Source organism: Cavia porcellus, unplaced genomic scaffold, assembly GCF_034190915.1.
Source record: "Cavia porcellus strain 051 isolate PalLab524CR breed Dunkin Hartley unplaced genomic scaffold, mCavPor4.1 scaffold_27, whole genome shotgun sequence".
NCBI classification, from domain to species: domain Eukaryota; kingdom Metazoa; phylum Chordata; class Mammalia; order Rodentia; family Caviidae; genus Cavia; species Cavia porcellus.
In genome coordinates, this window is record NW_026947510.1 from 5,380,975 (window position 1) to 5,405,048 (window position 24,074).

At 49.9% G+C, this 24,074-nt stretch overlaps 1 protein-coding gene across 1 annotated transcript; it reads left to right on the plus strand.

Moving 5' to 3' along the window:
- Positions 1–21,690: 21,690 nt before the first annotated feature.
- On the plus strand, positions 21,691–23,749 carry Trh (thyrotropin releasing hormone). The gene is made up of 3 exons (XM_003463180.4): positions 21,691–21,862; positions 22,288–22,488; positions 22,821–23,749. Exons 2-3 carry the CDS (start codon positions 22,293–22,295, stop codon positions 23,264–23,266), a joined length of 642 nt encoding a protein of 213 aa, XP_003463228.2. The 5' UTR covers positions 21,691–21,862; positions 22,288–22,292; the 3' UTR covers positions 23,267–23,749.
- The last annotated feature ends 325 nt before the right edge of the window (positions 23,750–24,074 follow it).

The window sequence follows — 24,074 nt, forward strand, 5'->3', positions numbered from 1 at the left end:
AAATACATGTCAGGCCATTTCCAGAACAGCATGTTTCTGGGCAATAGATCCTGTTGGACATTATCACTATTGTTTCCCAAAGTCAGGGGTCCTGTGGGTCAGCCCCCAAGGACTATTTGAGGGCCAGAAAAAGATGCCAATTTCTCCTTGGGCCTTGAATCTCAGGAGACAGGAGCAACATTCTTGGGCAAGGTGACAGAGTATAATGAAAACTGGTCCCTTGACACCATTGGAAACAGTTTACAATTCCGGGTACCCCGCGTCAGATGTCTGGTGGTCCTGCAGGGGAGCCTTTACTGGGCACTTTTCCAGATAGATGGAGCAGCACCTGCACTTTGGTACAATTGGCTATTCCTCTCACCCTGGCATTCAGACCCCAAGACCATTCTGGGATGACACATAAAAAGAGAGATTTGATACCTGATAGATCATTTGACATCCCCCGCTCCATATATTGATTCCATTGGTGTCCCAAGGGGAGTTCCAAATAAACTTAAAGCTCAAAACCAAATAGTTGTGGGATTCAAATCCTTCCTGTTTTGGTGGTCTGTTAACAGATTTGTGTACTAGACAAATTACATCTATTGTAATAACTGGTTTACAGGGATGCCATGAAAGCAATAGCTGAATAGTTAGGACTCACCAGTCAGAAGGCCTGGGATAACAGACCAGCATGAGACATGAGATTGTCTCAAAAGGGTGCTATGCACGTGATGATAGGTGTCCAGTGTTGCATGTTCATCCCCAACAACATGGCCCCAGTTGGAACCATCACTGGGGCCTTTAGCAATTAAGCCCTCTAGTAAAGTGAGTTAGCAGAAAACTCAGGTCTTAATGATTCCCTCACTAACTTCCTAGAACAATGATTTGGTGAATTAAAAAGAGTAATAACATCCATCATTAACTCCCTGATAACAGTAATTGGGGTTCTCATTCTCAAAGGTTGCTGTGTCATTCCCTGTCCTAGGGGGCTCACCTGAAAATTTATAGAAGTTGCTCTTGCCAAATAGTTTCGCCCACTCTATTCAGCTAACCTGCTCCTGATGGAGGAACAAATGAATGTTTGCTTATGGAGTTTGAAGAAAAGAATGAGGATATTTAGAGGGGAGGAAACTGTGGGAAACAGTAAATTCTCTTTTTTATCAAACAGGAGTAACACCATCTTGGATAGCACTTCCTGAACACATTAAGTTACAGAAAACGCTCGCAAAACGCTCGCTCTGTTCCAATCCTGGGAACACAAAGACAGCTTAACACTTGCCAAGGGTTTTCTGATCTCTGCTTTCCCCTCACTCTGCTCTCCTTTGGCCTCAGCAACTCTGCAGCGTCCCTTGTGCTGTCTGAGTTAGCCAACCGGGATTCACTGTGAACCTCCAAAGCAGCCAGCGGGAAAGAGGTCAGCTACTTCTGTGTTAGGAAGAAAAGGGGTGATCCTCCTTTGTCCTGAGCATCTACTACCTCATTCCTGAGTGTATCTGTGCCCTTTTGCAAAAGTAAAAAGCCTTGTTGAGAATTCTTGATTGTCTGAGCGCTTACCTGTAGTGACAATTTGAGTCTGCGGACTTACTGGTAACAGCAAATAAGACTAAGTTCTAGATGCTGAGGGTCAGGACTCCGAAGTCCCTCTCTGGAAACATTATTAGACCAGTCACTGCTTCCTGTGCCAGAAGTCCAGACTGTGTACTCAGACCACACACAGTGCTGTCTCTGCAGGGTAAGGGGTGGCTCCCAGGAGAAGGGGGTGCTGGGGGTGGAGCCCAGCAGCAGGAAGCATGTGTGTTTTAACCTCAGCACCTCAATGTCCTTGTTTAGAAAGTGAGAGCTGCCCAGTGCCCGCCCAGAAAGGTGAGGGTTTAAAAAGTTTGTGGTTTTAGAATGGTGCCTGAGGCAGAAGGGCCTGGAGGGGAGCATGCAGTGCTGCCTGTCCATGGCTGGGATGGGGGCTGGGGGATTGGGGTAGAGGGCGTAGGGGTGGCCCCATTTCCAGCTCACTGATGGGCCTCAGTGCAGCCTTCCTGACTGACTCTGAGCAAACCTGGAAGAGTTCATTCTTGCTGATATCCAGGCTGAGAGCTTTAAAGTCATCCAGCTGAGTCCTCCACAACCATTGTACAGTTGGGGAAACTGAGGGCCTACAAGAAACTTATTCAGATATTAAATGGGCGATAATATAGTGGTGCTTAAGAGAAAGGTTTAGGAACCAGACAGACAGCCTGGGCTTGAATCTGAACTGAGCAACGCTAGGTCAGCACCCTTCCCTGCCCAGGACTCAGTTTCCTTGTCTATAAGATGTGTTGCTGGGTGGTGATGCACACCTTTAATTCTAACACTCTGGAGGCTGAGGCAGGATGATAGTCAAGAAGTTGAGGTTAGCTTGGGCTACATAGTGGATTCAAGCCAGTCTGAACTACATAGGAAGAAACTCCCTCAAAAATAAATAGAAATGGTCATCATTGTAACTATAGCTGGATGTCGTGTGAAGCTTTCAAAATGTTCAATACAGAAGCTTCTATGCTGTATCAATACCATCACAAAATATGGGCACACATGTGGCCATTCTGGTAGGTGGGGACAATGTTAAGCCAGTCCCAGGCCTTGCAGGTGGGCTGCGGGGAACATTCAGCCCCAGCCTCATCCTGGTCCATGCCCCGTGGGGCTGTCTGTCACCCTGTGTGCGGAAGCCCCATCTAGCCCAAGCTGTGGTCCACCAGGAAATTGATCACCAGTGCTGATGTCCACGTCCCCAGCCTAATTGTGTCACTGCTGGTGTTGCTGCCAGGCCCTCGATCATCAAAGCTGTGTGTCACAGCCGTGTCTGGCCGAGAGGTACATTCATTATGGAGGCAGCTTTGCTGGGACTTCCAGATCGACAGAGGCTGAGGAGTGGAGCAGACTGCAAGCTCCATCCCCAGGGTGCCAGGGAGAGCGGCCAGCATCCATTAGGGCTTCCTGTGTGTGGAGCCCAGTGGCATCTGTTGCAGCTCACAACAGCACTGTGGTCACTGTCCTGTCCCTGCTTCTCAGAATGGGAAGCAGCTGGGCAGCCTTACTCTAATGCATGGAAGCAGGGGCTCCAGAATGAGTGCCAGCCCCTGCCTGGGTGGCCTCCTAGTGACACCATGTGTGACCATGAGCTGCCACCTAGCACCTATGGGCAGAGGCACAGTGCCATCTTGGAAACAGGCCCACTGGGGCTTTGGGATAAAGAGGCTGCCCAAGACCACCCAGATCAAGGAAGCAGCTGTTTCATTTTATGAAGTCTGGGCTTGCTAACTCCAAGCCTGGGCAGGCTGGCTAGTCTCTCTCTCTCTCTTTCTCTCTCTTTCCCTTCCTTCCTCCCTCTCCTCTCTGTCTCTCTACTGAGAATCGTACCCAGGGCCTGGCACATGCTAAGCAACCCCAGTTCAACCCTCCTCTCCCAGGGCTACCTCCCCACCTCCATTGTTGTGGAGGTCACTGTCCTCCATTCTTTAAATTGCCGCCAGGCTTCCTGCAGCCGGCAGTAGCATTTCTCCCAGGGCTCATTTGAGAGGACATAGGCCACTTGCAACATGGTAATCAGTGCCTGGAAGCAGGGCTATCCGTGTGTCAAGGAGCATGCCAGGGACAGGGTGCCCCCCTACTCCTGAGCTAGACTCCGCCCCACCCCACACTTGATTGGAAATCATGGAAGAGAACGCTTACAGTATCTAAAGCCTTAAGAAGGTTAGTCATTTAACCAATTGATACAAAATTAAGCGGGCTTTACAAATTATGAAAGTAATAAGAGTTCCTGTTAAAGCTTCACACAGACTGGAGACTGAGGTTCCACAATCAATTCCAGCTGCTCTTCCTCTCTCTCTATCTCCCAGAGCTGCCCATAAAGAACTATACAGGCGGCTGAGGCAGGAGGATGGCTTGAACCTAGGAGATCGAGGTCACCAGACCCCATCTCAAAAAAATATTTAAAAAGGAAATGACCATGGCCCAAATGATTGCTGATCATTTGCTTTAAGCAAATACTACTCTGGACATGGGGCCAGCGGGGTGACGGGCAGACAGTACCTCAGAGCCAAAGAGCCATGGCCAGAGTGTCAGGCCTGTTTGTACTACCACCCCTCCTGGCTACTCCTGTGCAGCTATTTGTAGGTGGCACAAAGATCATTCTCCTTTTATATTCTGAGTGTGGAAAACATGCCTACAGTTCCAGCACTCGGGAAACTGAGACAGGAGAATTGTCAAGAATTTGAGGACAACCTGGGCTACACAAGGAGACCCTGTCTCAAAAAAAAGGAAAAAAAGAGCCAAGGATTTAGCTCAGTGGCATAAGCACCTGCCTGGCAAGTATGTGGTCATGAGTTCAATCCCCGGTACCAGGAAAAAAACCCTTTTATAGAGATGAGTAAAATTTGTTTAAATCAAGATTATTTTGAGACAGGATTTTGCTATATATTCCAGGCTGACCTTAAACTTGCTATGTAGCCCAGATTGGCTTGAAATTCTCACTGATCTTCCTCCCTCAGCTTCCCAAGGGCTGGGATTATAGGTGTGTACCACCATGCCTGGTTTTAAACCAGGATTTCTTAAAATTTGTCAAATTCATGCCTGGTTTTAAGTCAGGATTTCTCAAAATTTGTCAAACTCAGCCTGTGTCTGAGTACTAGGCCCTGGGGTGGAAATGCACATTCTGGGCTCCCACGGGCCATACCCACAAGGCCCTGCAGAGCTGCCTTCCCCGTCCTACCCCCTCACCCTCTACCTCCCTCCCTCCTCCAACTGTGCAGTTGTCCCAGCATCCAGCCTGCAGCAGCCCTGTACCTATTCTATCTTATTAGTCAAGTGGAACATTAATTACTATGAAAATAATAGACAGAAAAAGTGAAACCCAAGGAAGAAAAGAAGTCCCTCCAAAAGGCCCTGCGTGACTGGAAGCACCACTGTGTGACAGTGAAGACAGCACCCTGCTAGCCCTGCTCCAATGGGCAGCTAGGAACTGTAGGACTCAGGGTGCATGGCAGGTGAGGGCATTGTGTGGGGATGCTGAACTCGGAAAGCCAGGCTTCCATGGAGCTGTGGGAAGAGAAGATAAAAGAAGTAAGTCTGAATTACCCTCTTCCATCCATTTTTATTTTCCTACCTCCTTCCTCAATGAGCTCCTATTCCTGCCTCAAGATCTAGGTCTGGAAACCAGTTAACACACGTCCTGGAGCCAGAACTGAACTGCTCTGGGTCATATAGTTATTCTGGGTCTTCATCCCCTCACACCACACTGCGCAGCCAATCACAGGCTGGAGCAGTTTTCCCCAAGCAGGGTCCTGGGAACAAGGCTTGCAAAAAGCATCAAGTCCTTGCTAAATCTACCTTTTCTTCTAGTCCAGCCAGGGGCTGTTCAGAACACTACCAGCACTCAAGGCTTTCTGTTTGTAATTTTTGTTCTATTATGCAAATCAGCAGCCCATAATATCCACATTCCTTGTGAAGTGTTGGGGCTTGGACAGGGCTCATCATCATTCTTTTTATGTCCCTTCCCATTGCTGCCACACACACCCCTCCTGCCATCTCTGTCCTGCTCCCCCTGGCAAAAGATGACAGCTTTTTTGATCTCAGTCTTGGCCGCTTAGGGGTCTCAGCTCACCTCAGATCTTCTGGTGGCCCCAGGGGAGGGTGGGACAGCGCCAGGCCTTTGTAGACCCAACCACCCTGTGGGCCATATGCAAGACTCACATAGCCCTGCACTCCTCCCCCTCAGCCTGGGCGGCTGCTGCTTCAGTGACAGTTATCTAAATGAAACACCTGCTCCTAATGGCTCAGCCGGAGCAGTACACACTCCACACTCTGTTGCTCTTAACAGAGACACTAATTACCTGGCCATCTCGGGACTCAAGGAACATCCAGTGTGTGTTGCAGGACCACAGGCTGCAGAACAAGCAGCACAATGGCTCAGCACAATGGTTTGATGTCTCCTTGCCAGCCAAGTGGTCCTTGGAACCTTCCTCAAATGTGACAGGTGACCACTGCCTGTGTAGTCTTCATGCTCCCTGAGGTTCCTCCAGACAAGAGGATACAGTAGTTTTGGTCTGGTTCTGTTGGGTTGTTTGCTCCAGACTATGCAGAAATCTGGGTGACCTGGAAAGGCCATGTGATGTTCTGGGCCACCGATCAGATCTCAGCCAATAACTGGCATCACAGTCAGATGTGGGCTGAGGAAGCCATTGTGCCAGGACAGCAGCCTGCCTCCACCAACCTGTTTGACACTGGACAGGACTGTGATCACTGGAACCACTAATGTGGGGGTTGACTTTTCTGCTGCAACTGAAAACTCACAGAAGGGTGGCAAAGAGATGGTGTGATGGGAAGGCAGGAGAATCTGACATGGAGGGCAGTGAAATGTGTGAGATTAAGCCCCACCTTGGGCAGAAAGGAGGCTGGAGCTGGCAGTGAAAGTCCAGTGCAGAAAGCCACGAGGTTTGCACATTTAGTTTTAGATCGGAAGTCACAGCCTGTGTGTGGCCTTCAAGGGTGAGGATGCCCCCACTCCTGGGATGGTTACAAGTGTGGCTAGAGATCACTTGTCTGGCACCTGAGTGACCCCCACCCACCTCCTGCTGAGTGCCAGGGAGAGGACCTGGCCATGACCTTAGCACTCCTCATCTCCACTCCAGGGCCATGCTGGCAGTTGGACACTGTGGAGACATATGTGCCACTCCTGTTGCTGGGAGAAGCCAAGAGTAGGGGACTGTTCAACAGCCAGCAGTGCTTAGGTCAATGCCCTGCTGATACTTGGCCTCCTCCTGTCCCTGGCAGCTTGGCAGAGACCTAAGACAGAAGGGACAGGGCATCCAGGAGTCTTTCCCGTGCCCTTTGACCCATCTGGCCAGGCCAAGTCCTAGCCCTGCCTTGAGGGTTCTGAGGCTTGGGCCACTCACTCACTTGCAGGTCACTTACCGAAACATCTCACAGTGTTGGGGCAGTGCCATCCATGTGCTGAGGCCTCCTCGTACTTCTGTGGTAGGCACTACCACAGGTGAACAGGGACCAGAGATGAGAAGCAAGCCAATGGCTTCTCCAGGATGGTGGGACTGGCATAGGGCAGCTGGATATGCAGGGGCTTCTGCACTCAGTAGCTCTCAAAAACAGTGTCATAGTTGAGCTCTGTCTTGTTTGGAGCTCACTGGAAGAAACCTTGTGGTTTCCATGAAGAGACAGGCAAACTCATTCATTCATTCACTCATTTATTATTATTCATTTGACATCTCCTAGATCCTGGGTCCTGCTCCATGTGAAGGGAAGGGCAGTAAACAAAGAAAACCCTTGTCCTTACAGGACTGACAGTAAGGAGCCAGGGGAGGCAGCCTCACTGGCCAAGGACACAAGACCAGTAGCCTATCTGTGAGTAGCAGGGGTGGCTGTGGAGATGGTTCCATGTGACAGCCAGGGTCAGACCAGCCAAAGCATGGCAGCAGGAAGGAGCTGGGGAAATGGGAGGGACCAGGCAGGAAGGAGCTGGGGGAATGGGAAGGACCAAAGGGTAGGTGTGGGGATGGACTGGGACGTGATATCAGGATGGAGATCTGTGGATGGGAGGAATGGGATGCGATAGACATCAGGAAAGAACCTGGTAAGCTGGGCAGGGGCAGGGCCACAAAGTCAGGGAGGCTGAGCCAGGGACAGAGCATGGAGTAGGAACAGTGGGTTACAGTCATGGCCAGTTGTGGTCTTGATCTGCCTTCCAGGTTGGGATTTACCCTGTGCCTGTCCTGGGATAGACTCTATAGGATCTCTGGATACTTTTGTCCTGGGATGGACACTGCAGGACCTCTAGGTGGTGCCATCCTGCGATAGACTCTCTGGGACCTCAGATGGCGCCTGTTATGATTTGAATCTAAAATGTCCTCTTAGCTCTCCTGTTCAGAGGTAGAGCTTTGGAAGGTGACTGGATCATGGGATGCTGTCCATGGTGAATCCATGGCCTGCCATTAGAAGGTAGGTCCTGCTTGGAGGTGATCACAGGGGTAAAACCTGAACAGCATGTTCTTGTCCCTGGCTCCTCCCTTCTGACTCTGCTTCTTGGCTGTTGTGTGTAAGCAGCTGTCCTCCACCAGACCTTCTACCATGCACATCTGCCTTGGAGCCAGTCAACAGTGGGCTAAATCCTCTGAACCCGTGTAAATTCAGTCTCTCCTCTTTTATGGTGTGGGTGTTGGAGCTTTCCGCTCAGTGCTGGGGAGGGAGGGAGATGCAGGCAGTGCCTGTTGGTCCTCCCCAGGGGTCTAGACCCTGTTTGCCCTCCAGGCCTCTAGACCACCTGACAGTATGGCAGAGCCATGTGTACTAACAGATTCCCCATACCTGCTTCCATTTAGGGAACCTACAGACACTGGTGTCCCTGCCTGCATTTGATGACCTTGTCCCTCACAGCCCTCACAGCACCTATGTGTGGGGGTCACAAGTTCCATTCTCAGTGCAGGTCAGATTCTTGCTCAAGGCCACTTAGCTCACTCTGTCTTTGCTTTGGAATCACTTCTGCAAGGTGAAGGGTAGCCTATCCTAGTGTCATTGTGGCCTCATATATATCCCTTTGTGTGTCTGTTGTGCTGCCTGTGATTGTGTATCTTATGGGTCCTATGTATCTGTACTGTGTCTGAGTCCCTGTAGTGGTCTTCATGTGACATTACAAGTGACAGCTTCATCCCCTTCCTGCCATCTGCCCCACTGGAAATGGTAGCCCTGTCCTGATCACCAGTGTGGACCCACCTGGCCAGCAGTGACAGTGTCATGTCCATGTGAAGGGCACTGTCATCACCATCCTTGGTGGGTCTGTCTGTTCCTTCCCTGGATATGAACAAGAGATGACTGATGACAGGTGGCAAGGGTGGAGGTGGCTGTGTGACACAACCAGGACTGATTAAATTTTCTATGTTTAGTTTCTTTTCATTTCCCCCTGGTGCTCATCTATCATGGGTGACTGCTGTCCCCACATCGCCGCCACATCCGGCCACTCCTATCCCTTTCCCTGTCCCCATCCCTGTCCCCAAGTGAATGGCATCATCCTGCCCATCCTCAGGCTGCAGCCCTGATGAGCCCAGATTCTCTGTCATTGGAGCTTCATCACTGTAGTCACCATCACAGCTTCCTGAGATGCACCCCATATCTGTTACTGCCCACAATAGGGCAAGGAGGGCATGGAGGTGTCAAGGTCACATCCAACCTCAGAGTTTCCAAGATCTCATCTGACCTTTTGACACCTGAGTAGAGCTCCAGTTCCTGAGCTACCCACCTGGGAGAGATCTCTATCCTCAGCTTCCACAATGGCTTTCTGGTTCCCTCATTCTCTGGACTCTGGTTAGTGGCTACCTTTCCTCTTCTTCCCAGGCTTTGGGATGCTGATGGCTCCTTCTTCCTCCTCTTTTGTGTGGTGGGCTTGAACCCAGAGCCTGGTGTGTGCTTGAAAAGTGCCCTCTGACTAGGCTCCCTATACATACACTTATAACTAGATCTTTTATTAAGCAATCCTCCAGTCTCTAATCTGAGGATGCTGTCTCCTTCCCAAAAAGATTCTGACTGACCAACAATACTTTCTTTCTCCCCATGACAAGGCAAAAGTGACTCTATCTTTATTTTAAGATTCCATTTTAGTTCATAGTTAACCTTTGGCTCATCTCACTCCACAAAATCCCTCCCAGTTATCCATAAAACTCATAAGGGAGGAATAAGTGGTTACATGAAACAATGGACATGCTGACCCCCGCTTGGCATCCTGCTTCGCTAACAACCCAGACCTTTGAGAAAGATCTTATGGCACTCATAAAATTCCAAGAGAAGTAAGATAGTTGCTATAGTTACTAAGGAACTTGTTAATGTATAAAAAAACCTCGGGTTCAGTGCCTTAGCTGATTGTTGACCACCATCCACCAGCTAATAAAGCTTGCTTGTGTCTGTTCTTGGCCTCCATGAGTATCTCTTGTGTTTCAGCCATAACACTCAGACCAGAACAGATACGCAGTCATTGTTTGATTAAGATAAATTAGTCAGGGGGCAATGATGCTCACCTGTAATGCCAGCTACTCCCAAGGCAGAGGCAGGAAGTTTGGAAGTCTGAGGCAGCCTGGACAGCTTAGCAAGACCTTGTCCCACAATTTAAAAGTGGGGTGGGAGCTGGGATCATCGGACAGTGTTCCCTGAGTGATTCCTCAGTACCACAAAAGAAACAAACAAAGACCCAAACATTGTTTCCTGATGATAAAATAAAAGGTCAGAGAGGCAACACGCTTGCTTAAAGCAACAGAGCCCAGAGTGGAGCTGAGGCCCTATAACCCCACCCTCCTGAGAAACTTGTGCTGTGTCCACACAGCCCTCCTGGATCTGTGGCTCAGACCAGTAATGGAGCTTCTATTTGCTGTGGCCAGTCGGCCCCATTGGACTCTCACAGAGACCTTTGTGAGCCTCCTAGCTAAGATTCTAGAGTAGATGATGGAGCCCACCTACAGTGGAGCCCTTTCTGTGACCTGTCCCCTGGTCTCCATGCCCTAGATCCATGTCCACACCTGACTTGCCAGATGAGAATGTGAGGTTGGTTGGGCTGTGGGGAGGGTAATGGCCTTTGTCCGGCCACCTGCCCTGCTCCAGGTCTTCCAAGGGGCACACACTGTCCTCCAGTTGCCCCTGCTGTTCCTTCTCATCCTCCACCACCTATGGATCTCTGTAACATACTATCTTTAACTCTTTCAGGAAAACCAAGCAGGGAAATGGCTGGGTCAAGTGGAATTTCTGTTGTAGCTTTTGAGGGACCTCCAGTATGCTTTCTCTAGAAGCTGTACTAGTTTACACTTCTACTAACATTAAGGAAGAAGGACCAAGTCCCTCTGTCCCCTCCCACCCTGACCTGTTCCTCTGCCTTCACTTGGCCACTCTGCTTGTGTCCTAGAGTGGCCCCTGGCCTCCTTCTGCACTCCTGTGTATGGTCCCAGGCAAAAGTCATGTCTTTCTGAACATCCAGGGCAGATGCTGTCCTCGGGGTGAGCCTAAATGTCCAGGCCTTTCCTCAACCTCAAGTTGACCTCCTGAGACCAGCAGGCTTTGGAGAAGCTATCTAGCCTCCAGTGTCTCCACCTCTCCATCTGTCAAATAGGAACAACCTGCTATGGTTCTGACTTGAGTTCCCCAAAGGCTGCATGTTCAAGGTTTGGACCCGGTCTCTGGTGACTTTGGGAGATTGGGGAGCCTGGGTTAGGGCTGGTGGCAGGAAGTGAGGTCATGGGGCCATGGCCTAGAAGGCTTGGGCCCTGTGCCTTTCTCTCTTTCCTTTGCTTTTCAGCCTTCAGGCAAGCAGCCTCCTGCACAAGGCCCCTCCCCTGCAGGCTCGGTCACCAGGGCCCAAAGCAATGGGGTAGGGTGAGGGAGACCAGAAACAGAAACCTCTGAACCGGACTTCCGGGAGAACATGGCGGACAGATAACAGCAACTACCGGAGGCTCTCTGAAAACTAGGCTCAGAAGCCAGGTATGGTGCGGACTAAAGAGACATAAGCAGGAGGAGTTATGCTCTGCTGACTCAGGAACGAACTCGGCTGAGAGAAACCAACTTGGAATGCAGTCCTGGTGCTAAAACAGGAACAGAAAAGCCTCGCTGCTGAGGCTGGACCCCACGCCATTTGGGTTTCCCGCCGCGCGGTGGCTGGCTGCCTCTACGTCGGCTCGGCAAGGAGAGAGACGCACGGAAACTCTGAGAACGGGAGTCTGTGAACGGAGTCGAAAACAGGACAGGCAGGGAGGCATGTTCTGACTTGTGGCGAGGTGAGTGAGAGAAACTGACACTCCACCACAGTTTGACTCCAGCGGACTTTCTGGGCCCGGGCAGTCCTGTGGGAGCAGGGCGCGCTGGCGACTCCAGCCACACATTCCCCTGTCGGGCGGGATTGGTGAAAAGTGCCTGGCCTGCGTGACGCTGCCGGCGGACCCCGTAGGCTGGCCCAACCCAGATCCCAGAGCCTGACGGAGGCCGGGAGGGGCGGGCCCCCGCGTAGGCTGCCTGGTGTGCAGCAGTGAGTGGAAACACCTAACTGGCGCAATTCGATCAGGCTGTGGCTGACAGAGAGAGAAGCTAGGCCTCTCATATAAGCTTGCATACATAAGGAACAGAGAATATGGGAAGAGGCAGCAACAAGAAAGGCTCCTCGGCCCCCAATTCTGAGAAACAGGCAATAACAGACACCGCACCATTACACATAAGGCGCCATATAGAGAGCCTCATAGACCAATTCAGGAATGAAGTTATCAACGACCTGAAGCTAGAAGTATGCAAAATAGTTAGAGAAATACTAAGCACCACCCAAGAAAAAACAGATGGTGGAATGGAAGAACAGAAAAAGAGGGGAGAAGTGTTTGATGGAGAAAACAGGGAAAGCATAGAATACGTGAAGCAGGTTCAAAGGGACTACCAAGAAACTAAGAAGTCTATCGAAGACTGGCATAACAGCTTGAAAGAAACTAAGGACAGACTATCTGAACTGGAGGGCAGAATTGTAATATGGGAGAATGAAATGAAAAACTTCTTAAAAATAACAAAGAAACAAACAGCAATAATACAAAGACAAGAAGATGATAAGAGGAGCCATAACTTAAGGATTAAGAACATAAAAGAAGAAGTAGGGACACAAACAAATGAACTACAAAAGCTACTCACAGAAATAATCCAGGAGAATTTTCCTAATTTAGCAAAAGGTAAAGATACTCAGATGTATGAGGCATACAGGACCCCAGCCACCTACAACCCTAACAGAGCAACACCCAGGCATATAATAATAAAAATTCCAGAAATTCAATACAAGAACAGAATATTAAAAGCTGTCAGAGACAAGAAGCAGACCACTTACAAGGGAGCACCCATCAGAATTACAGCAGATTTCTCTGCACAAACCATCAAATCACGAAGAGCGTGGGGGGAAATAATTCAAGCTTTGAAAGATAATAATCTCCAGCCAAGATTGAGATATCCTGCACAACTGTACCTCGAAATTGATGGAAAAACAAGGTGCTTCCAGGATAAAGAGGAACTGGGGGAATTTGCAACCACCAATTCAACTCTACAGAGAGTATTGCAGGATATTCTAAAAAAAGAAAAATACAAAGAATCCAGAAATAATGGAGGTCACAACGAATGGAGCAGAGAACAAAGTGAAGAAGACAAACTGACAGCTACTGACAGAATAAGAGCTCAACAGAAATGAGGCAGAGAAGATTGGATGATAGGAACAGCTATTTTGGAGAAAATGACATCTTAATAGGTAATACTGATTTAGTATCATCTTGTTTTGAAGTCTCATCTAGCTTTTGTCCTTCTGTCTCCAATGGTCCAAATAGGTTGTATCTTACTGGATTTTATTATGTATGATAGTATAAGCAAAAACCTTTTAAAGACAAGGAGATTATACAGAAACCATTGTTCATTTTCTGTTAGTCGATTCTAAATACTCTGTAATGCTGTCATTCTCTTGAATGGTTTTACATTGTTTTGATATACTTAATGCTACAGTATACGAAGTTGTACTCAAGGATTTCAAGGAAAGAGATAATATGGTAACTACTTTTAGGTCAGGATTATCTGGTGGTGAAACACTATTCTGCTTAAATGGTTATGTTTTGATCTGTGCTGTTTCGTTGTTATGCCCTCTTTTATCTCAATCTCCACTCCATTATTTACTTTTTTATTTTTATCCTTTTAATTAAAGGAAAAAAATAGCAGGATATATTATAGTAACCCACTTTGACTTTCCATTACCTCGATTTAAAGCCCTGTATTACTCTCACCATCTGGTTTTTAACTGATGTTCCCCCATTCTGTTTTGCTGGATAGTATCAGGTTCAAAAATTTAGGCATCAGCTGTGAAGATAATGAGATTCATTATAACGCCCATTCTCATTGACTTTTATCTATTTTTGAAGACCTACAATGTCTCCAATGTTTTGGTTTTGTCGGTTTTATTCTTTACAGTTTTGTTCAATTGTATTGTAACTAACAATATAGGCAATTCTATTAGAGATAGCGGGAGGCATTATGGTAACCATTGTTGATCACCTTGTATTATGTTTTCACATTATCTATTATGTCCACCCTTTTGACTTGACCGATTCTGTTCTGTTATGTCACATTTGGTTTTACTCTCTTCCAAAAAAGTAATAAGAACCATGGGAGCAATGAAACCCAAAATGTGTAATAGTCATTGTACAAAAGAGAGGAAAAGAAAGTGCTCTGTACTATATAACTGCATGTATATTTAAGTGTATAAGATAGAAAATGATATCACAGAGTTTTATTGGATCATTGAACAGAACTGTTTGCAGTATCATTGATGGAATGTCCACTTTACAAGCTTTAATTTTGTGACTTGAACAATTATTTCTAAGATGACAATATGTAATCCATTAACTAGTAATTTCCTACTGTTCATTTTTTTTCTGCAAATCTGTATAACTTGTACCCTTTCTCTGCTTTTTTTTCTTTTCTCCTTAAATAAAATTTAAAAAAAAAATTTAAAAAAAAAAAAAAAAAAAAAAAGAAACCTCTGAACCTTGTCTTATTATGAGTTGATCTTTTGTCACCATGCTGGCAAACAGACAGAAACTGTAATACTTACCTCATTTAGTTTTTATGGGAATTGTGGAAAATGCTACAGAAGTAGCCATAGTGCTAAGTAAAGCATACCATCATCAGTATTTAAATGCTGCTATTAACATCATTTTACAAAAGCAGAAACTGAGCCTAGAGGCATTGCCCAGCCCCAAGGAACCTTCACCACTTTGACCATATGTTCATTCATCTGTTGGTCATTCATCTGCAAGTGGCAGAAAAAGTAGATCAAAAGCCAGGAGTGGTAGCACACACTTATATAAACCAGCACTCAGGAAACTGAGGCAGGAAGGTCGCTAAGTTCGAGGCCAGTGACTGAAATACGTAGTGATTTTGAGACCAGCCTGAATTACAGAGGGAGACCCTGTCTCAAAAAAAGAAAAAATGCTGGGCGTGGTGGCACATGCCTGTAACCCTAGCACGTGGGAGGTTGAGACAGGAGGATCACTGCAAGTGAGCCCAAGGCCAGGCTGTACTGCATAGTCACAAAAAGACAAATAAACAAACAAACAAATAAAATGAAAAGCAGTTCAAATTGACTTCAGCAACAGCAATGGAATGGAACTTATCAGCTCCTCTTCCTATGTAAGCATCCAGTGCGGAGATTGCAGTCTCATAGAAGACCACAGCCTGGGTTCTGGGAAATTCCCTGGTAGCGTTGCTGACAGCAATTTTGGCTCCTGAGGTGATAATATCCTCAGCAGCTCTGCAGTCCCCACCCTCAGCACAGTCATAGAGGGCCCACCTAGACATGTGTGTGGGTTCTTTTTTTTTTTTTTTTTTTTTTTGTCTTTTTTCTTTTTACTGGTACCGGGGACCGGGGCTCGAACTCACGACTGCCTGCTTGCAAGGCAGGTGCTTATGCCGCTGAGTTAAATCCTTAGCCCCCATGTGTGGGTTCTTATGGGCAGTACAAGGATCTCCCCCAGCCACATGATGGTCTCTGCCACCCTCCACTATCATTATCCAGAGTCACTGCATTTGCAAACCATCCCACATGCAGCCTGCAAATGCCACATGTCTGAGGATGTTGTGGTTTGTGTCTTGATGTCCCCCCAACCCCCTATGGAATCATAGATGGGGCTTTTTCAGAAATAGCTGGATCTAGAGTGTGTGGAGCTGGAATTGATTCAGAGTGCAATACTAGGAACAAGGGTAGTAGGATTAAGGGTGAGTGCTACCCCTCTATAGGTGGGTAGCTTGGATAAGGTACAAGGGATAGAAAGAGCTGTGATTATCCCTTGCTGCTTTTGTTATCTTGTCTCTACTGTGAACTGTTTCCCTTCTGCTATGTCACCTTGCCTTGGAGCCAGCTGACTATAGACTGAAACCTCTACAAACAGTGAGCTAAAGAAACCTTTCTTCCTTTAACTTTGGGTGCTTGGTATTTTGTCTTAGCAATGAGAAAAGTAACTAGGACAGGTTATGGTTATGGGACATAGGCGCCTGTCTGTCCTCCCAGCAAGCCAGACACACTCCAGTACAGGTGCCTGGGTGTGGGCTTCCGTTTGTTCCCATGTCAGGGCAGGAAGCAGTGGGGCTTGTTATCTCTGGCGGTGATGGATGACGAGCTGTCTGGTCCCACGGCAGCAGCAGCATCAGCTTCCTGGCCCACCCTGCGCCTTTCCACAGCCCTTGGTGCATGTCACAGAAGCTAAAGGTTCCCTCCTCCTCCTCTCCCCCCCTCTTTTCTTTCTTCTTCTCCTTCTCCTCCTCCTCCCCCTCTTCTCTTCTCCTTCTCCTCCTCCTCCTCTTATTTCTTCTTTGTCCTCCACTTCCCTCTCCCTACCATACCCTTTACCCCCTGACTTTGGTGAAGGGGGTCCAGAAACCCAGGATCCATGGAAACTCATCAGCCAACAAGGAAAAGATGAATCTGAACACCAAGGAACTTAGTGACAGGAAAAAAGCTGTTCATGGCTGCCCTGACACATTCACTGAGCTTATCTTCTGCTTCTCAGAGGATATAACAGGAGGAGCATGGGGACAACACAGATTGGAGTTCAAATGGGTTCCTCTGTTTCCAGTCACTTTCTCTCTCACAGTGTCCAATTCCCCACACAGGCAGAGTAATTGCTGTGTGTTTGAGGCACTCAGGCACCATCCTACCCTGCCAGTTATCACCACCCTGCTACCTGTCACCTGCTGTCTTCTCTCTGCATGTGTGCCTGGCTCTCCAGATGCCAAGTGCTGTAGAGTGCACAAAGATATCTTCATGGGGTCCCCAGTTAGGGACACACATGAGCACTGCAGACTCATGGGCAAGGGCACACTGGTCATGGGGAGCCCAGACCTATACTCACATGCATGCACACACACACACAAATACAAGATATACACACATTCGGACCATAGGGACATGGACTTGCATGTATCTACACACAAACAGGTAAAGGTGGGCTGCACATGAGTGACAGCTGCCTGGAGGTCTTCAAGCCTCTGTTCACTGGGCCATGGGTATCTTCAGCTAGCAGAGAGTGTCCTTTGGATAGAAGTGACTTGCCAGGAAAAGTGGTGCACATCTACAACCCCAGCACACAAGAGACTGAGGCAGGAAGATCACTACCAGTTTGAGGCCAATCTGGATTATACAGCAAAAGCCTATTTCAAAACAGAAAACCAAGAAGTGACCTGCTGCTCTGCAGAGCCCTCAGACTTCAGACTCAGCCAGCCTCAGTGGGCTCTGCGCTGTGAGCATGAGGTCTGGCTCAGGTTCTGGGCCAGTTTAGCCGAGCTGCCTGTGTTCAGGGAGCAACCATTCCCAGGCTGCATTGTTCTGGGACATGAGTCAGGAACACCAGGTCTCTGCTCAGGAGGAAACAGGAAGGGGGCTCTGGAGGAGTGCACCTTTCTTGTCCACTCGCCTTGTTCTTCTAGGCCTGGCAACAGCCCTTCCATTTCCAGGGAGCCCTCTGACTGATCTGTCCTCTGCCCTTCCCTCTACATTTTCCCAATTAAAATCTCCTGTTGATTGCAGGACACCTGAGATTAAGTCATCTGGAGTGGAGGAGGGTTTACAAATGGAAAAAAGAACAGATGCTGGGTGCAGGCCTCCTGGATGCAGCCACACCAGAAACTGGCCTGTGTCTTTCCTATCTGGTTACCCAGATCAGTGCTTCGCTCATCTGGCTTCAGCCACCCAGGACCCATGTGTATCCCTACAGCTGGTAAGGGGCCTTTTTAGAGGCAGAGACCCCTCCCTTCTCACAACTATGGAGAGAATTTGTGAGGTCCCAGGCCACAGAGCAGACACAGCCATGCACTCATGCACCATCCTACCCCGCTAGCTGTCATCTGCCATCTTCTGGCTGAAGCCAGAGTGCCTGCAGAATAATGAGCACCTGAGCAGAAAAAGTGAGGAGGGGGAGTTTCCCCAAGGAATATGTATACAGCCACGGGCACCAAGCAGGGAGAGGGGTACATTGAAAAGGTAAGTCAGCCCTGAGCCTGCCCTTCCTGAAAATCTTCTGTGTTTCCCCTGCCATGAGGACAAAACTTGAACTCCTCTGTGCTCTCTAGAGAATCCCTGAGACACATCTCAGTCCCCCTGCCTACTGAGTGCCTGCCCAGGGCCCTGCCCCATCGTGATGTAGCACTGGATACACCTGCTGAGTACAGTGGGGAAGCCAGAACCCAAGGATCTGTGCAGGGCATTGGCTGCCAGGGCCACATGCTCCAGTGCCACAGCAGGGTCTGGTGTAGAGAGGGTCCCAGGGTTTCCAGGGAGAAAGGTCGGCACTAAATGGACTCCACTTCTAGTGGTGCTGCTGAGGTGCTTGTTATGACCCTGGTGGAAAAAGTACCTTTGTTGGGTCAGTGAAAAGAGGACTATAAAGGAAAGAATTTCGCATACAACAGGTACCATTTTTTTTGCAATAAAAAAGCCATTACATGGTTGATAAACCTACATACATGGTAGCACATAGAACAGCACGCGTGCACACACATGGTCCTGTATAACTTCGGAGATCTGTGCAAGATCAGTGGGCTCACCAATACCCTTGTTGGAGCTTTCAGTGATACACACAGCCTGCTGCAGCATGCGTGCCATAGGCTTGCCACTACTACTCTAGAGGTTTACAAAATGTACCACTACAGAAGAGCTGATGAAGATATTTGTGATCTTATATCTTCCTCCTTCCCTCATCCCTTCCTGTTTTCTTTCTTCCTCCCTCCTTCCCGTCAGTCTTTTAGTTTTTTTATTTTTGAGACAGTATCTTTCTATGTGGCCTTGAAATCACTATATAACCCAGGGTGGCTCAAACTCATGGCGATCCACTAGCCTCACCCTCCTGAGTGCTGGGATGACAATGTGCCCACTGTGCCTGGAAATCCCTGTAATATTTCTTGTGGCAATGTGGGAGTCTATGATGATCTAAAAATAAAAAGTTTAATTAAAAAAAAAAACTACCATAGACAAAATGGAATGGTAAGGAGGGGTTGATTTAGGTCCTTGTGGGGCTCAGGGTTGAGTGACTCTAAGATACATCCAGGCCATGGTTGGATTGGGAGCAGGAAGATAGGAGAGAGACAGACACAGGGATCAGAGGAGGGGAGTGGGAGTGGAGTAGAAAATCAGCACAGCTCCTCAAAGATGGAGGGGCTGGAGAGTTGCCTACACTCACCACTAAATCACCTATTACTCATTTCCCAAGCACAGCTACATTGATCTGATAAGCAACGGCAGCCTCAGATCAAGCACATTTGTATTATCAGAGGGAAAAGCAAACTAGAAAGATGCGTGCAGCCTCCTGAGTGGGCTGGGGCTGGGGCTGGGGCGGGGACTCTGGGGTGCCTTTTGTTTGTTCCGCATTTGCTCAGCAGCAAGAGGCCCTGGGTTTGGCTTTCAGGCTCTCAGAGCTACCCTGCCTGGGAGGCAGGGTCTCAAGCAGCTGGCCCTCTGTGATATTAGAGTGTAGACTGGATTCAATGTATGGTGAGGCCCAAGGGAGGCTCCTGGGTGGCCAGGGATAGTGGACAAGAGGCACAGAACCAGGCCTCTATTTATTATGGTTTCCACAGGAAGAGATGGGCAGTCCCCTCGCATTGGCTGGTTGGGGTTGTTTCAAAAGGCAGGGGCGTAAGGTTTGTCCCCAGTGGTCCCATCCTCAACTCTTGACTCTCTTGGGAATGACCGTGGGGTGGCAGTGACAACTCCAGGAAGGATCCTGGGTTGAGCCCCTGGAAGATGGTTTGTTTGCATGTGAAAGGGGTTTACTCTCCAGAAATTGGCCAATCTGGAAGGAGCCAGTCCACCAAGGTCACCAAGGCCCCAGGGGTCTGAGCTCAGGGTCCCTCCCCCTTCCCAAGCTGTTGGCACTTCCTTGATGGTGGGAGTCCTCTGCAGGCTCCTTCCTTTCACCTACACACACACCCCTTACTCTGAGACTGAGATGTGGTTGCTGTTACCTTGATTTTGGGGGGCCATTTCAGGATTGGCAATGCCCACTGCAGAATGGAAAAACTCAAATAGCATGATGCGCTGACAGCAAGAAGCCAGCCCCCTCCCTCCACTCTACCCCTGCTTCCTTGTCCCGGGGTCCCTCCCTGCTAAATAAGAGCCAAATTCACTGCTGCAGCCCACGCCACTGTGGCTGGTGACATAGTGTTCTCATGCAGCAGTCCCCACCCAGGCTCGCTCCCCTAGGGCACCACGGCTCTGGATGGCCAGCTCTGGGCCACTGCAACTCCTGCTGCTATGAGTCAGGTGCACTGAGTGTCCCCAAAGTGTGCCAGGGCAGCTGTGGCAGAGTTTGTGGGGTGGAACTGCCTTGTGGAAGGCACATGTGGGCACATTTCAGACCGTGCCCTGAGGCCAGTCCTGCTGCATACCTCCCCTGGTGGCGTGGGATGAAATCTGTCTGACTTCCTGCAAGGGAGATGACTCCCCAGGACCTGGTGTCTGGCTGGGGAGAAGGTGTCACTCATCCTCCCTGGGAGCCGGGGAGCACAGCAGCCTACATCTTCAGGGCTTGGCTTCTTCTTTGGAAACCCAGAGAGGGCTCTGTAACAGGCACCACTGCCTCCCAAACCTGGCCTGTCTGTGATACAGGACCAGTCCCTGCCTCATCAGGGGTGGGCAGGGATGTGCTAGGAAAGCTGAGCATCATGGAAGGAAGGAGCAATCATCAAATGCAGTAGTAGCCAGTATGGGGGCAGAATGTATGTGTGTGTGTGTGTGTGTGTGTGTGTGTGTGTGTGTGTGAAGCCTCAGCTCCACTGGGACTGCAGCAGATATATATTGGGGCGATACCCCTCTGGGAAACTTCTGGAAGTCTTCCGCAGCCCTGATGGCTCTGGCTTCTCTACCTCCCCCAGCACGTCACTGTTGCATACTGTCCCACTGGCTGGTGTTACCCTATGGGGACACTCAGCACCTCAGCCTATCACCCCAACTCCCGAGCTCCTACTTAAGGCCTCTGTATCTCCAACCCATAGACACATAATACTAAGCCTCTGCTGGTCATGTTGGATCTGTGACCTCCCCACCCTTGTGTGAGGGCCAGGCTCTGGGGACTAGCTGGGGATGTGCTCCTGATGTAGCACCTCTCCCCTCACTGGCTCCACTCTTCCTCTGCTGGGTGGGGGGCTCCAGCAGGCTCCATCCCTTCCTCCAAGACTGGAGGCACTGGGGACACTGGGGAGGGGTGGGGAGTGACCAGGGTGGCTGCTGCCCTCACCAGCAAGGAACCTGCCCCTTTCTCAGCAGAAGCCACTTTTCCCTAAGTTCTCCTGGTTTTAAAATAATGTTTCTTCATATATTTCAAGCATTGTAGCCAACGAACAAAACCCAAAACCATCAAAGACCTAGTTATATCCGAAACCACTAATTTGGAATTCTGAAAATGATCCTCTCCGCCCATCCCGCAGATGAGAAGAAGCCAGGTGAGAAGGTAGAGGGAGGTAGGGAGGGGTGGTCTCCGGATGCAGAACAGGCAAGATCAGAATCCACCCCCCTCCCTTCGTCTTTGGGTCCTTTCCTGTTCGTCTGCTCCTTTGTTTCCTCGTCTTCTCTCAGTCCCTCCCTCCCTCTCTCCGCCCACTGGTAGTCAGGACTGCGGACCCCCGCCTCTCCTGGCCCCTCCCCACCCCACACGCATATAAGGGAGACAGCACTAGTAACAAACAGCTCACCCGGACCAGGACAGCACCCTGCACCCCAACTGGACCCTCCACCCCAGGCGCTCAGCCCCGGAGCCTCTGCAGTGGGACTCTGACCTCCAGTGCACAGGACCCTGGACTCTGGACCCTGACTCAGGTGACAGCCTCAGGAGACCCAGACCCAACCCGTGGGGGTGCCAGAGCCCAGTGTTAACTGGAGATCTTTGCTCGGGGGTCCTCACCCTGGCCTTGGGGTTCTGTGGCTGTAATTCTAGCCCAGCACTGCACACAGAATGCAGCTCCAAACAGGGTCTCCAGCTGACTGGGACCCAGCAGTGCTCATGTGAGCACTACCTGGCACCTGGTCTACAGGGTGGGGCTGTAGGAACCGAAGGTTTATGAGAGTGGGGGTGGGGGCTCTGGACAGCATGACCAGGGTGGGGGCAGCAGGAATGGTCCCTGGGCACCAGAACAGGGGACAGGAGGTGCAGAGGGTACTGCTTAGGCGGGCAGCAGTGTGTGAGAGCAGGGAGCTGGAGGGAGCAGGGAGCAGTGTACTCACCTTTCCTGTCCCTGTCCCAGACACCATGATGCCTGGCCCTTGGTGGCCCCTCGCCTTGGCCCTGGCCCTGATCGTGACCGGTACCCCAGGGGGCTGCATCCAGCAGGAAGCACTGATGGCAGCTGAGGGTCCTGGCTTGGATGACCTCCTGCAGCAGGCAGAGCACCTGCTCCTCCTCGGGGAAGATTTACAGGAGCAGCCAGGGGCACCTGTGGAGCATGGTGAGTGGGAGGTGGCGACTACCCACCCTCCTTGTCCTCTCCCTGCAAGGTCAGCTTCCTCTTCTGTTTCACTCCAAATGGACCTTCAGTGGGAGAACCTTCCTTAACTCGTGTGTGACAGGCATACAAGTATTTCCTAGGCTCTTTCAGTTTACTGTCAGCCTCCTGAGTGCTGGATATTCTATTTTACACCCAAAGAAATGAGGCTCAGGGAGGTTGCAAGATCACTAAGGATCACACAAAGTTGGGGGGATAGAGCAAGGCTTGGGTCCTCTGTGTGTCCCTGGGAGGGTTACTCATGCAGGTCCCTTATGGCTGCTCTCTGCTCCCAGAGTCCCAGGTCCCACAGCCACACTGGCTCTTCAAGCGTCAGCACCCAGGCAAAAGGGAGAACACTGAGGAAGGGCCTCAGCAGGAGGAAGAGGAAAGGAATACAGTGGGTCTCCTCAAGCGGCAGCACCCTGGTCGGCGCTCACTCTGGCTGGAGTATCCAGTCACTAAGAGGCAGCACCCAGGCCGAAGTCTGGTGGACTCTCACAGCCAGAGGAGCTTGGAAGAGGACTTGGAGGACAATGGCGAGAGGGCACCCCTGCCCGAGAAGCGTCAGCACCCCGGCAAGAGGGTCCCAGAAGGGCCATGTGGGTCCTGGGGTGCCTGTGACCAAGTCAGCCTCCTTTTGGGGCTCCTGGGTGACCTGGACCAGGGCCAGGGGTCCCAGGAGAAGCGGCAGCACCCAGGGCGGCGAGCCTATTGGGCTAGGGAGCCCCTGGAAGCATAAACCTCACATCCTGGGTGTGGAGTTGGGGTCTGCGGGATCTGAGCCTTGTGTGCCCCAGGTTTCAGAGCTCCCCAGCCCCTCCTTAGATCCTGACTGTACATCTGAACCCTTCCTTCAGGGATGTGACTGCCAACCAAGAAGGGAAAGCCCATGCTGCCCACACCTGAGCCCCTTTCTTCTATGTCATCTAAGGAGTCCCCACAGAGAGAAGGTGCCAAGATGTCCATGCCCAGTTCCCATCCTCTATTGCATGTAGCCAGACTCTTGAGTGTGTACCTTGTCCCAGCCCCAGGTCCCAGGGCACCTTCTGCTGGTGCGCTGCACTCCCTGGGAAAGTTGTTCTGGAAAACTCCCTGCTGTGGGCATGGATGCATTTGGGAACAAATGTCACCCTGGAAGCTGTGGCTTTTGTGTAATGTTCTAGGCACTCTGCCCAGTCCATGAGAGTCACTCCTAATGACAATAAAGTGCCATTGGATCATCTCAAGCTGTGTGGTTGCATTTTTGTGCAGATTTAAATGGCAGGGGGTAGATGGAGTTCCCTGGTCTGCTGCAGGGAAATCAGAGATCTTGAAAGGTGAGAGCCCATGCCAGTCCCCGTTTCAGATATATGAAAGAAAAAAAAGGAGGACATAGAGAAACCAAGGCTTGGAGAAGCAGTGCCTACCAAAAAACATGTGGTCAGGTGCAGCCTGAGGTAGAGGGGACATTTGAGGTCCCACATCTGCTAATTTGGGAGTGGGAGAGAAGGATGGGTGTGGCTCAGGTCTGTAATCCCCAGGCATGTAATCACTGATGGCCTATGGTA

Bases quoted from the DNA above. Each gene is read 5' to 3' on its own strand.
- Trh (XM_003463180.4), top strand. From the start codon at position 22,293: ATGATGCCTGGCCCTTGGTGGCCCCTCGCCTTGGCCCTGGCCCTGATC. The intron at 22,489-22,820 runs GTGAGTGGGAGG...CTCTGCTCCCAG, and splicing joins AGGGGCACCTGTGGAGCATG to AGTCCCAGGTCCCACAGCCA.